This window comes from Myotis davidii, unplaced genomic scaffold, assembly GCF_000327345.1.
Source record: "Myotis davidii unplaced genomic scaffold, ASM32734v1 scaffold13, whole genome shotgun sequence".
NCBI classification, from domain to species: domain Eukaryota; kingdom Metazoa; phylum Chordata; class Mammalia; order Chiroptera; family Vespertilionidae; genus Myotis; species Myotis davidii.
In genome coordinates, this window is record NW_006286243.1 from 2,143,109 (window position 1) to 2,156,583 (window position 13,475).

A 13,475-nucleotide genomic window follows, 5' to 3' on the forward strand; every position below is an offset into this window, starting at 1 on the left:
TCATCATTGATGTTTCTCTCTCTCTCTCTCTCTCTCTCTCTCTCTCTCTCTTTCTCTCTCTCTCTCAAAAAAAAAAACAAACTACACACAAAAAAAACCTGCCTCAGTTACCTCTACTCTTCTACAACTAGCTGACATTTATTTAAGTTACTACATGTCAGTCAACTGTGTTAAATGCTTTGCAAATGTCATCATATCTTTTCCTCAAAGCTACCCCATGAAATATATATTGGGTCTTACCCATACCCTCATCCCAACATCACCACTCACCATCACCATTTACAGATAAGGAATCTGAGGATTCGAAATGTTAGATAATTTGCTTTAGATGACAGACTATACTAAATAGGTTGGTATCAGACCAAGTGTGACTAAGGGTTGAACCCTTCACCACAATGTCATCTCTGGCCTCTATTCGTGTTCTCTGAAGAACTATACTATAAAAAATTACACTCAGGCTTCCAAGCAAACTTTCATAAAATATTCCCACCCCTCCCTTCCTCTCTCCCTTCCCACTGTTTCACTGGAAGAGGTAACAGAAAGCAGAGAGGCAGATGGCTAATTTGAGAATTGCCATCTGATTTTTCTGGAGCTCTGAGAGCATGTGGAATGTGATTTGACTGTAAATCGTATCACATATGCTGTCCTCTCTGGTGTGGGTTTCTGCCAGAACAATGTTTACCAGCTCTTGATAACACATTTCTCATAGACTACACACATTTGCTGCAGCATTGAGTGCAGACATTCTAGCTCTCCTTTTGCAACATGGTTAGCAAAAGAATCAGCATTTTCCTCGGATCAAAAAACAGTTACATTTGGAACTGGAACGGGCACAGTACCAGAAAGCAAATTTATATTTAATAAGTACAATTTTCCCATTGATTGAGATCAAGTTCCAAGGGGAAAAACGCTCCAATAGAAGGGTTTGCTGATGAGTTAGGCCTTGTTACACCGTTTATTACTTGTGGTAACTAGACATGCTACTCTAAGGTCCAAAGGCCATATTGCTTCAATTGAATTCATCTGAGTAACATTTACTGGAAACTTACTAAGCGTCAGCTACTACGCCATAAACTGAGTACAAGAATATACCTCACTTATAAGGGCTTCCATGTAATTGAGGTGAGACACAGAATCGAGTAATTACTATATGATATAATAAATACTAGGTAGATAAAGAACACAGAAGTAGTAAATTACTTTCTGTAGGTAGCAGGGAAGACTTTGCAGAGGTGATGACTAAGATAGGCTGGGAAGAATTCTAGGAGTTTAACAAGGAACTCTTTAGTCTCTCTGTGCACCTTCATTCGGTCTCCTGGCTTTGGTTCTCATCTCTAAGTTGATGATTCCCAAATATATGTATCTAGTCCAGCTTCCTTCTGACATTCAGATACGTACATAAACTGTCTCCTTGATGGCTCTATTTTGATGATTCATAGGCACCTCACATTCAGTGTGTACATCTGAAACTAAATTCCTGATCTCTCCTCCAAAGCTGCTCCTCTCTGTATTCCCTGTCACAGTGAACGGAACCACTGCCCAGTACAATGGACAATCTGGAGCTCATGCTCACTCTCTTTCTCAACCTTTATGTCCAATTAGCCATCTCCTTTAGTTCCCCTCCCAAGCCATTCTCCACACAGCAACCAGACACCCCTTTTAAAATGCCAGTCTGATCACACCATTCCTTTATATAAACCTTTCAGTGGCTTCCTGTGGCTCTTAGGCTAAAGACCCAAGTCCACAAGATGGTTCTGTGAAACCTCCCTCCCTCTCTCCAGGCTTATCTTGGGCCTCTCTCATTCTCTATGTTCACGTCACACTGGCCTTTCAGTTCTTTGAATATGCCACGCTCCTTTCCACCTTAGTACGTACTGTTCCCAATGACCGGGAGCCTCTTCCTTTCCTCTTTGCCTAGCTATCCAACTCCTATTCATCCTTCATAATGAAATAGACACAGCAGGTCTTTAGGGAAGCTAACCCTGACTGCTCATTCTCTGCCAAATCTAGTTCAAGGTCCCTTGTTTTACCGCCTCATAGCTCCTGGTAGTCTTCCTGTGTACTACTTAATCACCATAATTACTGATTGTGTTAATATTTGTGAGTCTTCCCTAATGGACTATAAGCTTCGGGAGAGAAGGGCCATTTTAATTCTCCACTGTATCCCCAATGCCTGGCTCAAGGCAGAGACTCATATGATTTATTGAACAAAGTAATGAGCTTCAGGAGGAGGCAGCCTGTGCAAGGCAGAAGGATGTGAAGTAGGATGGTGTGCATGGAGAACCATAAGCAGATCCATGCTGGTGAGCATGCCAGGCTTTCATGGGGGTGAGTACAGGACGGATGAACGGAGATTAGGCTGGTGAGGAAGACAAGAACCAGATCACGCCGAAACCGGTTTGGCTCAGTGGATAGAGCGTCGGCCTGCGGACTGAAGGGTCCCAGGTTTGATTCCGGTCAGGGGCGTGTGCCTTGGTTGCGGGCACATCCCCAGTGGGGAGTGTGCAGGGGGCGGCTGGTCGATGTTTCTCTCTCATCGATGTTTCTAGCTCTCTGTCTCTCTCCTTTCCTCTCTGTAAAAACTCAATAAAATATATTTAAAAAAAAAAAAGAACCAGATCACAAGAGACCTTCCTAATCCCCTTTTACATATTATATAGTACCTGCCTCATTGTGGTTGGGGTATTCAGAAAGGGTATTCACTATGTGTTAATTTCCCTTCCTCCATGCCACCCTAATCCTATCTTGGAGACTTATTTTTCACCTTTATCAAGAACTTCCCACTTTTATCATTTCTCCTGCATATCCCACATTCAATCCATCAGCAATCCTATTGGCTATACCTGCTTCTGACCACTTCTTACCACTCTGGTCCAAGACACTGTCATCTACAACCACTTATCTGGTCTTCCAACTTCTACTCCAGTCTCCAGTGGTCTATCCTCTACGAAGTGGCCAGTGTGCTCTTTTAAAAATGTAAATTAAACCAGATCAGTTTTTAGCTTAAAACCCTCAGATGGTTTTCCATCATATTGAAAAATCCAATGCCCTTCCTAAAGTCTAGGAGGCCAATCTGGGAAAACATGGACATTCAGTTATTTACTGATAGAAAACCGAAGAAAGATTTACATCCTGATTTGTTTAATCTTTAATAAAATAGAATTCTGTTTTTACCAAAGCACATTTTTATTATAAAACTTAAGTACAATTAAAATTTTGAGTTTCCTGCCGAAACCGGTTTGGCTCAGTGGATAGAGCGTCGGCCTGCGGACTGAAGGGTCCCGGGTTCGATTCCGGTCAGGGGCATGTACCTGGGTTGCGGGCACATCCCCAGTGGGAGGTGTGCAGGAGGCAGCTGGTCGATGTTTCTCTCTCATCGATGTTTCTAACTCTCTATCCCTCTCCCTTCCTCTCTGTAAAAAAATCAATAAAATATATTTAAAAAAAAATAAGATGATAAAGCATTTAAAAAAAATTTTTTTTTGAGTTTCCTATGGGCATTTCCTCTTCAGATTTTTGAAAATTACTTTCTTGATTTTAAGAACCAAGCTTAAGTATTTGCAAGGAGTCTGATATACTGGGACTTGATGTTCTTTGCACTTTTGCTCAAACTCAAAAAAATAAGGGAGGGAGGGAAGGAGCGGAGGGGAGGGGAGGGAAAGGAGAAGAGGAGAGGGAGGGAAGGTAGGTTGGTTAGAGGGAGGAAGGGTGGTGGTGGGGAGAGAAGGCCACAGCGCAGGCTGAAATTGGGAAGCATCTGACAAATTCTGAAAACAGGTATTTAACTTCTCCTGTCATCCTGAGATCTGGTGTCCGGCAGCAGTGGCCATTCCCTTTCAGAAAAGTGACATGACTTAGGGAGCTAGCTGCTCTTGTGCTCCTCTGATTTTGGTCTGAGTCCTTGACATGTGGACATAGGCAATATTATGGTTAAAAGCATAAATTTAGTGTCAGATACACCTAGGTTCAAATTTTAGTCCACTGCTTACTAGTTATGTGAACTTGGACATATTTTCAGGCTCCATTTTCCTTATATGGAAGGTCAAGACAATACAAACTCCACTAGTTATCATAGAAATTAAAAGAGAAAATAAATATAAAACCTTTACAACCATGTCTAATACAGAAAAACAAATGTTCCATTACGACTCAAGGTGCTACTAAGACCCTAACTGATTTCAGTGATTTGGACACAGCTGTGAGCAGGCTGCCTGGGTCCAAATCCTGGCCCTTATAACCTGATAGCTGGGTGGCTTTTCTCACCATTAAAGGGCTGTAATAGTCATCACTTACCTTGAAGGTTGTTGTGAAGATTTAATGAATTAATGCACAGAAAGTGCTTAGGATAGTGCCTGGTACAGCGTAAATGCTACTAAAGTATTTGCTACCACTTTATTACAATCAAAGGTTGGTCTAAGAGCCGCCCAGACTCACTGTCCAGATCCAGCAGTAGAGCACACTGTGGCTGCTATCTCTCTCTTCACCTGTCAAATCCTGCCAAACGCCCACTTCTGCCATTTGGCCAATACTCAACAATGTATATTTATGTTTATATAGCTTCAGGTTTTCTTTAGGACTTTATTTACATACTAGAGGCCCAGTGCACAAAAATTTGTGCACTTGGGGGGCGGGGTAAGGGGTTCCTCAGCCCAGCCTGTGTCCTCTCGCAGTCTGGGACCCCTCGGGGGATGACCACCTGCTGAGTTAGGCCCGCTCCCCGGGGGATTGGGCCTAAGCTGGCAATCAGACATTCCTCTGGCAGGCCGGGAGCCCTTGGGGGATGTCCACTGGCAAGGCCTAAGCTGCAGTCGGACATCCTTAGTGCTGCTGAGGAGGCGGGAGAGGCTCCCACCACCACCGCTGTACTCGCAGCTGTCAGCCTGGCTTGTGGCTGAGCAGAGCTCCCTCTGTGGGAGCACACTGACCACCAGGGGGAAGCTCCTGCGTTGAGCGTCTGCCCCCGATGGTCAGTGTGTGTCATAGTGACCAGTCATTCCCAGTCATTCTGCTGTTAGAGTCAGTTTGTATATTACCCTTTTATTATATAGGATAGAGGCCTGGTACATGGATGGGGGCTGGCCGGTTTGCCCTGAAGGGTGTCCTGGATCAGGGTGGGGGTCCTGCTGGGGTGCCTGGCCAGCCTGGATGAGGGGCTGAGGGCCGTTTTTAGGCTGGCCAAACCACCCCCCCACTCCTGCCCGTGACAGAAGCTCCCAGCCTCTCCTTTGTTTCTTTTTTTTTTTTAATTCTGGGATTTATTTACCTTCTATAATTGAAACTTTGTTGCTTTAAGTGGAGCTCAGAGCCAGCTGTGGCAGATGGAAAGCTTGGCTTCCTCCATCATTGGGGCAACCAAGCCTCCTGCTTGCTCCAGCTCCATGGCTGCTGGCCGCCATGTTGGTTGGGTTAATTTGCATATAGTCACTCTGGCTGGTGGGCATGGCTTAAGGCATAGCGAAGGTATGGTCAATTTGCATGTTTGTCTTTTATTAGTGTAGATGGTATTACAGCTTTACTTATACATAAGCACTGAAGGTTCTAGTTAAGGCAATGTGGTATCATAAATAACAACAGATTTTAAAGCAAAAAACTTCTATTTGTATTGTGACTTTGCCAGTTATGTATCCTTAAGATAGAAACTCAACTTCTCTGTAACTTAGTCTTCCTCATCTTTAGTGAGATGACACCTATCTCGTAGATTTATGTCCTCTCAATGTTAGATGAAAACTTCTAGTAAAAGATTCAAAGCACTAGATGTTTTTATTAATTAATTAATTTATTTATTTATTTTTACTTTGTTTTTATTGTTGACACCATTACAGACATCCTCATTTCCTCCCCCCTTGCCCACCTCCCTACTGCATTTGATCCCTCCTTCCTTCTGGCCATCTACACACTGTGGTCTGTGTCTATGGGTTATGCATATATATTTTTTGGCTAATCCCTTCACCTTCTTTGTTTTTAAAAATGTGTTGAAATATTCACTTTAAAAAATGATCAGCAAAGCATTTTTCAGCATTATTATTCTACTCAGAGGAACATTTTTATCTGTGTGCTTCTAGCACTTCGTTGCATTCGTTCACTCTCAGATATTTTATCCACATGGTATAACCACGAGATACCTGCATGGTATTCAGAAAGAAAAGAAGGGGGGAAAAGATAAGTCTAGTAGTTAACTTAAATATAAAAAAAGGCTGGAGATGGCTGACCCTATAATACTGGCAAATGCTCATCTATGAGTTTTTAAACTTACCTGGCTGAGAGAATGAAGGAACGTTCTACACTCTCAATCTGTAGTTCATTCTGATACGCTTCTTGGGTAGGTTTTTTTACCTGGAAGAAAGCAAAACAATTTGAGTAAATTCATCTTATTGAAAAATCTCATCTTTGAAGCACAGTTAAAATTGCCCAGTGACCTAGATGCTGACATCCACCACCAAACTTCGTTTATTTCCAGCTTTATCTATCACTGCTTTCCCTCACCTACTCTCTGCTACAAATGAATTTATTTTTATTTTTTTAAAATATGTTTTTATTGATTTCAGAGAAGAAGGGAGAGGGAGAGAGAGGGAGAAACATCAATGATGAGAAAGAATCACTGCCTCCTGCTCACCCCACACTGGGGATTGAGCCCACAACCCAGGCATGTGCCCCAACTGGGCAGAAACCCAACTAGTGTGGCTCAGTGGTTGAGCATTGAACTATGAACCTGGAGGTCACGGTTCCACTCCCGGCCAGGGCACACGTCCCGGTTGCTTGCTTGGGTTGCTTGCTTGATCCCCAGTCTGGGGCGGTGCAGGAGGCAGCTGATCAATGATTCTCTCTGATCATTGATGTTTCTATCTCTCTGATTAAAAAACTGATACAACTACACAATGAAATACTACACTGCTGTAAAAAGGAAGGAACTCCTACCATTTGCAACAGCATGGATGGACCTGGAGAACATTATGCTAAGCGAAATAAGTCAGTTGGAGAAAGATAAATATCACATGGTCTCACTCATTTATGGAACAACATAAACTGATGAACAAAAACAGAGACAGAGAATCATTAATCAGACTGTCAAGGGAAGGCAGGGGAGCGTGTGGGAAAGGAAGGGAGATCAACCAGAGAACTTTGTATGCATGCATATAAGCATAACCAATGGACACAGACACTAGGGGGGTGAAGGCTTGAGCGGAGGGCGGGCGGGGGAACAATGGGGGGATAAGGACACATATATAATACCTTAATAAATAAAAATATATATTTAAATAAAATTAAAATAAATACCTATGTACACAAAGGCCCAACTTTCCCACCTTTAGGCCTTTGCTCACACTATTCCCTGTACCTGGAATGCCTTTCCCCACATCTTAGCATGGCCAAATGTGACCTATTCTTGGTTCTTCCTCCAAAAAGACTTCCCCAATTCTCCCTCTTTCCTAGCTGCCATCAATACCTTCACCATGTCCCAACAAAAGCTGCACTCCGAACCAAAAACTTTAACTGTGCCTTTATGGTGATATTAATTACTGTCTAATTTATAAGTGTTTATGCATAGTGTATTATCCTCCCTACTAGTTGCTAAGCCCCTGGGGAGATTGGCATAGGGGCAGAGACAGAAAGAATCGTGCTTCCATTTATCTTTATATTTTCCGCCAAACCTATTGCCATGTTGTCTATAGTCATTCTCAATAAATATGTTATGAATAAATTAATGTATGAGTGAACAAATGACGACATGAATGATTGAATGAATACATGGACAGTAATACATGGAGAAGAAAAAGTTAAAGATAATTATCTCAGGGAATTTTCTCTAAATATATTTAGGTTAAAACAAAACCTTCCAACAGATGCACCAACCTTCATTCCAGCCAATGAGAGCATGTTGTTCAGTTTATACATCCCAGACTGTACTGGTGTTGTATACAATAGGGCATCATTAAACTGAAAGTAGAAACATTTCATAGGATAAAGTAAAAGAACAAATTTCATCTACAAAGTTATTGATAAGACACAGAAATAAAGGAAAAAACATTACTTCTTTATTAGCTCTTTAAAAGCTAATATTATTACTTCTTTAAAAGCTCTCTCTCGCCCTAACCGGTTTGGCTCAGTGGATAGAGCATCAGCCTGTGAACTCAAGGGTCCCAGGTTTGAGTCTAGTCAAGGGCATGTACCTTGGTTGCAGGCACATCCCCAGTAGGGAGTGTGCAGGAGGCAGCTGATCGATATTTCTCTCTCATCGATGTTTCTAAGTATCCCTCTCCCTTCCTCTCTGTAAAAAAATCAATAAAATATAGTCGCAATAAAATAAAAGCTCTCTGCATAAAACTTACATTCTGCTTACAGAAACTAAAACCACCCAGAATGTTCTATTAAAATATTATTAAAAAGGCAATTGTGAAAAAATGTGCTTTCTTTCCATTCTGTAGACAGATTTAATGGTTTTTGAATGCTAAATCCCACTAAGGCATTATAATCCGCCTAAATAATCAATTGAATCAATTTTTCCAAATTAAAAATGAAATAAACTAAATTCAAAAAGAAAATAGTTTTCTGGTTATGCATCTTTGTTTCCTATACTTGAAACGCAAAGGAGCATACAGTCAGTCACAGATCCCACTGAAACTGCTATTTGAATGTGCTAATGTACAAATGTCTCCTTTGATTAAGCAATTATGCCTTCCTGGGGACCATCAGGAACACACACAGCCACTTACCAGGAAGAACACTCGGGGCTGCATGTCTTTCCGAGACAGCTTCATCAGAGTTCCTTCTTTGAGAAAAACCTGATTCATCCAAACAAACACCCATTTAGTCCTACCATCATAACACAACAATATACATATAATTTCCTTTTCAACTTTCTCTCCCCAGATTTTTTTCTCTGGGAGCTGGGCGGACATTATTTTCCTTGTGACTTTTTAAAGTCATGGTTTCTTTCTAAACCCTCTAAGTCATTTAGGAATTGGACAAGGCTGTAGTTTTATAAATCCAATATTGGCCCCAGGGGTACTATGTGGTCTGAAATGTAATTGACCCAGTGTGTACTTTATCCCAAGGCATAGCCAACATCCTGACAATTGCATTTTGTAATTTCCCTGAATTCATTCCCTAGGCCATTTTTGTGCTCTATTAGCAGCAACAAAATACCAATTTTCTCCTTCCCCTCATAATCCTCTCTGACATGAAAGATTTTAATGAAATTGTCTTTAAAGTTGAATGAGGTCAGCTAGTATTACACAATAAAATGATCCTATTCAATCAGAGACTCTGTGGGGTCCCTTGCCATTTTCCTAATTGAATCGGACTTCTTAAGTGACTTAAGTCATGAATGTTTAGATGGGTAGAATGAACTTAGTTGACCCAAACTGGGTCAATGAAGAGTAACAATAACAAATAATCTATTTTCATAACTGAAATGAAAAGTAATTACAAACTGTGCCTAAAAGCATTAGATTAAATTTGCCTAAGATAGTCTTAAACGCTCACCCGTCCAGGCTGCACGATTTCATGGTGTCCATTTAAGCTGTACTGAATTTGCATAAGTTTTTGGAAGTTGTCCTACAGAAAGAGAACGCAGAGCATATGAAGGCCTGGCTCCCAGGTTCAATAGTACACAGCCACTGAAATCAGATACTTACTCCTTGCTTCATGGTGTCATTGGCGTGGTTGGCTACCTCTATAACAACAGCAAGGGCATCTAAAATATGTAGGAACAGAGGGGCATTTGGTCATTACCAATGAATTGCAACATGAAGCAATTCCAGGCCACAAGATGGCTAGTTTACAGCAACCAACTGCTACAGGATCTTGAATAACTGAGAATAGGCAAAAGTATGGATGATGAGGGCATGGAACAGGCAAAATAGAGAACTTGAGAGGAAAAAAATGAACCAGAGAGTCTAAAGCAGCGGTTCTCAACCTGTGGGTCGCAACCCCTTTGGGGGTTGAACGACCCTTTCACAGGGGTCGCCTAAGACCATCAGAAAACACATATATAATTACATTTTGTGATTAATCACCATGATTTAATTATGTTCAATTTGTAACAATGAAATTGGGGGTCACCACAACATGAGGAACTGTATTAAAGGGTTGCGGCATTAGGAAGGTTGAGAACCACTGGTCTTAAGAAACATGATATACCGCCCTAGCTGGTTTGGTTCAGTGGATACAGTGTTGGCCTGCAGAGTGAAGGGTTCTGGGTTCAATTCCGGTCAAGGAACATTCCTAGGTTGCAGGCTCAGTCCCCAGTAGGGGGCGTGCAGGAGGCAGCTGATCAATGTTTCTCTCTCATCATTGTTGTTTCTATCTCTCCCTTTCTCTCTGAAATCAATAAAAATATATTTTTTTAAAAAGACAGACATGATATACCATGTGTATTAATGTATGAATGTCAGTGTTGTTTTGTGCTGAAACTTGATTATCCTCTTAAAGTTTACAAGGATACAGATAGGATTTCACCTGGAAGCTAAGGACCATTCCAGTGTAGACTGCCTTGGGAGTGAGGGATCCTGGGACAGGAAACCAGAAAGCAATTATGTAAGAGGGTCAGGGCTCAGCTCCCTTCTTTTTTCTTTTTTTAATATATTTTTATTGATTTCAGAGAGGGAGGGAAGGAGGGAGAGAGGGAGGGAGAGAGAGAGACCATCAATCATGAGAGAGAATCATTCATTGGCTGCCTCCTGCATGCCCCCTACTGGGGATCAAGCCTGCAACCCGGCCATGTGCCCTTGACCGAATTGAACCCGGGACCCTTCAGTCTGCAGGCCAACGTTCTATCCACTGATCCAAACTAGCTAGGGCTCAGCTGCCTTCTCTTAGTCTGATCCCAAGAGGGGAAAATGTCACATGCAAGCATATTAGACTTTAGGAAATTTCATGCATTACTTTGTTACTTAGCTTCATTTGTATTTCATTCTTTTTATTAACCCCTTGTCGTTAGCAAAGTGACTTTGACTGCTCCAGTCTTATTAGTTTTGCAACTAGCTATAAAAAGAAGTCTGAACTTTATCTCCTTTGGGGCTACAGTTGTTCTCAACCCAAGACAGTAGTGTTCCTCATGGGACATTTGGACATGTGTAAGGACAATTTTTGGTTGTCACATGACTGGGAAGGTCCTCTAGCCTTTAGTGGGTAGGAGCCAGGGATGCTAAACATTCTGTACTCCTAATTAGAAACCCACACAAAGGTTATTCCAGACAATGTAACAGTAGGACTCCCACTGAGAAAAACTGGTAGTGTTAAAAAGGGAATATGCCCTCCTGAGGCTGGTGTAGCGGGAACAGTAATCAACAACAAAAGGACAATTAAAAAAAATACACAAAAGATCAATTATTGGAAAGGGGGTGAGGATTTTGGTCCAACTACTATAACCTACCAAGAGATTCTCTTTCTGGTATCAATCCTGGGGGTTCCTATATTCTTTAGATACAAACTCATTACTATCACCATTATTAAAGGAAAGCAGTATTCCCCCGCCCTCTCCCCCCCGACCATAAATCATACTGTATTGCACCTGGCACTCATCACGCCAGCTATTCAGGAGATGGTCCTGGGCACACCCCCTGCTTTCTGGCTGCTTAAAGGACAAGTGGGCAGGGAGAGAAGCTTTTGGATGAAAGGATAAAGCTGTTGTTGTCTGGTCACCTGAATTCCAAACTCTGCATTCTCTCACCCAGTCTGTAATTCTACTCCCCAGGTCATCCCTTTAAGAGGGCTTGGTGACTCTGTCACTTTAACTCCTCTGCCTGCCTTCCAGAGGTATATCTGTCGCATTTCCCCTCATCCTTGGCAACCTCATTTACAACTGCTCACCACTTTACTGCGGTGCACCTGGCCATACAGTGCACTTCACTATTCACTGCTTATTCTAATTCAGTTTTTGCTCAAGTGTGCAATTTTCCTTTAAACAAGCTCTTTAATCTCTGGCCCTATATTTGCTTTATCTGTAGAATGGAGCTAATAATTCACTGTCTTTGAGGGCAGAGGCCCTGGAAGAGATGTTTTCTTGAGACCCTATTTGTTAAGATCTGTTTAAAATTTTTATTTTCATGAGGGAGATTCCGATCTGGAATGCCCATCCTTGCTCTGCCTACCCAACTCCTCTCCGGCCCCACTTCTCTCTGCGCAGAGCTCTGCCTCTTCAACCTTCACACTTTTCTCCCTCTTTCAAAGGATTCTGTACTGTTTAGTGCATCCTAAATTTACAGCTATCTACTCTTTCTTTGTCTGCTGGGCAGGCTTTTTTCTTCAACTAGGTATGTTCACTGAATGCAGGACGCATGTCATATTTCCCACCCCAAACTTTTCCTTTAAAAAAAAAAAGCACCTTTAAAAGCATAACACTTGCAAATAAAAGATGTTAGAGAAGGAGAAGTAAAACAATTAAGAGAATGAATAAGAATCTCTACAAAATGGTTTTATAATCGGAAAATATAAAGGATAACACAGGAATATGATAAAAATTCATAAAAGTAATGGGATGGACATGGACTTGCTTAATGTGTTTCTGCCGATCAGAACGAGGGCTATATCTATGACATTTGAAAGTAATGGGGATAAACAGAAAGAAACACCAGAAGTAACAGAAATAATCCCGTGTGTGTTTGTGTGTAAGAGAGAAACACATACATACACACACTATGGATTATCCCATGAACATCAATGAGTCCATTGTACTGTAATGGACCACTCCACTTAAGTACCACTGGGCATGATGGGGTAAGGCTAATGCCCATCATTAAACAGTCTAGAACTACATGCTATTTTTGATGTTATCCCTGATTTGTGTAGTTTGGTCACCTCGTGAACTCACAATTTTAAATGCAGATTAACTGGTTCAAGGCCTGCTTTGAAAGCAGTGGGCATCTAGAGGAGGAGAACTGACATCTGGCAAGGGTGACTAACACAGGAGGATGGAGCTCCCTGACCCAGCATGTTGGGTGACTCTCAGGCGGCTGGCTCCCATGGCCAGCTCACCCTGGGCCACGCTTGTCCCTAAATTATCTATTACCCACATCCAGCTCCACTGTACCACTTTATCTAGTTCTATTTTAACCTGCCCCAAATAGCGTTTTGAAAAAAAGAAAAGGCTTCTTATAAATAAAACAGAGTTTTGTTATATTTTTAATTTCTCAGTCCAAATAAAACATAATATAAAAACTTCTACAATATATAAGACCACAAAAGTTTTTACCTTAAAAAAAAAAGTTTTTACCTTGAGTGTTTCTGTAATCTCCAGAATCTTCTAAAAGATTTTTCAAATAATCTAGAAATGGAAAAAAATGATAGTATTTAGTGCAATAAAGCAGTAAGGTGAAAAACACTTGTCTTTTCTATTAAATATGTCAGTCATTCTTGTTGGTTAAGACACATGCTAGTCCAATTTGTGCTAACTTTCTAAAGTGTGAAAGGATAAAGCCCTAAGAACAATTTGAAATCAGGACACAGAATGAGAGCAGAAAAGAGCCTCAGAGGTC

At 41.4% G+C, this 13,475-nt stretch overlaps 1 protein-coding gene across 1 annotated transcript in view; it reads right to left on the reverse strand.

The window, feature by feature from the left end:
* The window catches only part of FGD6 (FYVE, RhoGEF and PH domain containing 6), a 132,861-nt gene that overhangs the window by 13,782 nt on the left and 105,604 nt on the right, over positions 1-13,475 (reverse strand). Inside the window, 6 exon segments of the mRNA XM_015559945.1 lie at positions 6,254-6,333; positions 7,852-7,935; positions 8,712-8,780; positions 9,484-9,555; positions 9,636-9,694; positions 13,214-13,264. Of these exon segments, the coding sequence (XP_015415431.1) occupies positions 6,254-6,333; positions 7,852-7,935; positions 8,712-8,780; positions 9,484-9,555; positions 9,636-9,694; positions 13,214-13,264 (415 nt within the window).